Source organism: Echinops telfairi, unplaced genomic scaffold (genome assembly GCF_000313985.2).
Source record: "Echinops telfairi isolate 266 unplaced genomic scaffold, ASM31398v2 ScPeMD7_7417;HRSCAF=8455, whole genome shotgun sequence".
In the NCBI taxonomy this organism is placed as follows: Eukaryota; Metazoa; Chordata; class Mammalia; order Afrosoricida; family Tenrecidae; genus Echinops; species Echinops telfairi.
In genome coordinates, this window is record NW_022111317.1 from 8161106 (window position 1) to 8162209 (window position 1104).

Sequence of the window (1104 nt, forward strand, 5' to 3'; positions counted from 1 at the left end):
GTGGACATCGATGTTCCAGATGTGAGCCTTGAAGGTCCAGACGCCAAACTCAAGGGGCCCAAGTTCAAGATGCCTGAGATGAACATCAAGGCCCCCAAGATCTCCATGCCTGATTTTGATTTGCACTTGAAAGGCCCCAAGGTGAAGGGGGATGTGGATGTTTCTTTGCCTAAGGTGGAAGGTGATCTCAAGGGCCCTGGAATTGACATCAAAGGCCCTAAATTGGACATTGATACTCCTGATATCAATATTGAAGCTCCCGACGGGAAACTGAAAGGACCCAAATTTAAGATGCCAGAGATGCACATCAAAGCCCCTAAGATTTCCATGCCCGACTTAGACTTAAGTCTGAAAGGACCGAAGGTGAAAGGGGATGTGGATCTTTCACTCCCTAAGGTGGAAGGTGATCTGACAGGGCCCGACGTCAACATTGAAGGTCCTGAAGGGAAAATCAAAGGCCCCAAATTTAAGATGCCCGATGTCCATTTCAAAACGCCACAAATCACCATGAGTGACATTGATTTGAACTTGAAAGGGCCTAAAGTAAAAGGAGATTTGGACATTTCAGCCCCTAAACTAGAAGGAGATCTGAGAGGCCCCAACGTGGATCTCAAGGGCCCTAAACTGGACATAGACACTCCTGACATTGATATCCATGGTCCAGAAGGGAAACTGAAGGGCCCCAAGTTCAAGATGCCTGATCTACACCTCAAGGCACCCAAGCTCTCCATGCCTGACGTTGACCTGAACCTGAAGGGTCCAAAGGTGAAAGGTGATGTGGATGTGTCTCTACCCAAAGTGGAAGGTGACCTAAAGGGCCCTAACATTGACATCAAGGGCCCCAAAGTGGACATTGATGTTCCAGATGTGGATGTTCATGGTCCAGATTGGCACCTGAAGATGCCCAAGGTGAAAATGCCCAAGTTCAGCATGCCTGGCTTTAAAGCGGAGGGCCCAGAGGTGGATGTGAACCTGCCCAAGGCCGACATTGAAGTCTCAGGACCCAAAATGGACATTGATGTTCCAGATGTGAACATTGAAGGTCCAGATGCAAAGCTGAAAGGCCCCAAGTTCAAGATGCCTGAGATGAACATCAAGGCCCCC

General features: G+C 48.9%; 1 protein-coding gene across 1 annotated transcript in view; it reads left to right on the forward strand.

Moving 5' to 3' along the window:
• AHNAK (AHNAK nucleoprotein) overlaps positions 1-1104 on the forward strand; it is a 20478-nt gene that overhangs the window by 15021 nt on the left and 4353 nt on the right. Inside the window, exon 6 of the mRNA XM_045297203.1 lies at positions 2-1103. Coding sequence (XP_045153138.1) covers positions 2-1103 — 1102 coding nt within the window. The remainder of the gene's footprint in view (position 1; position 1104) is intronic.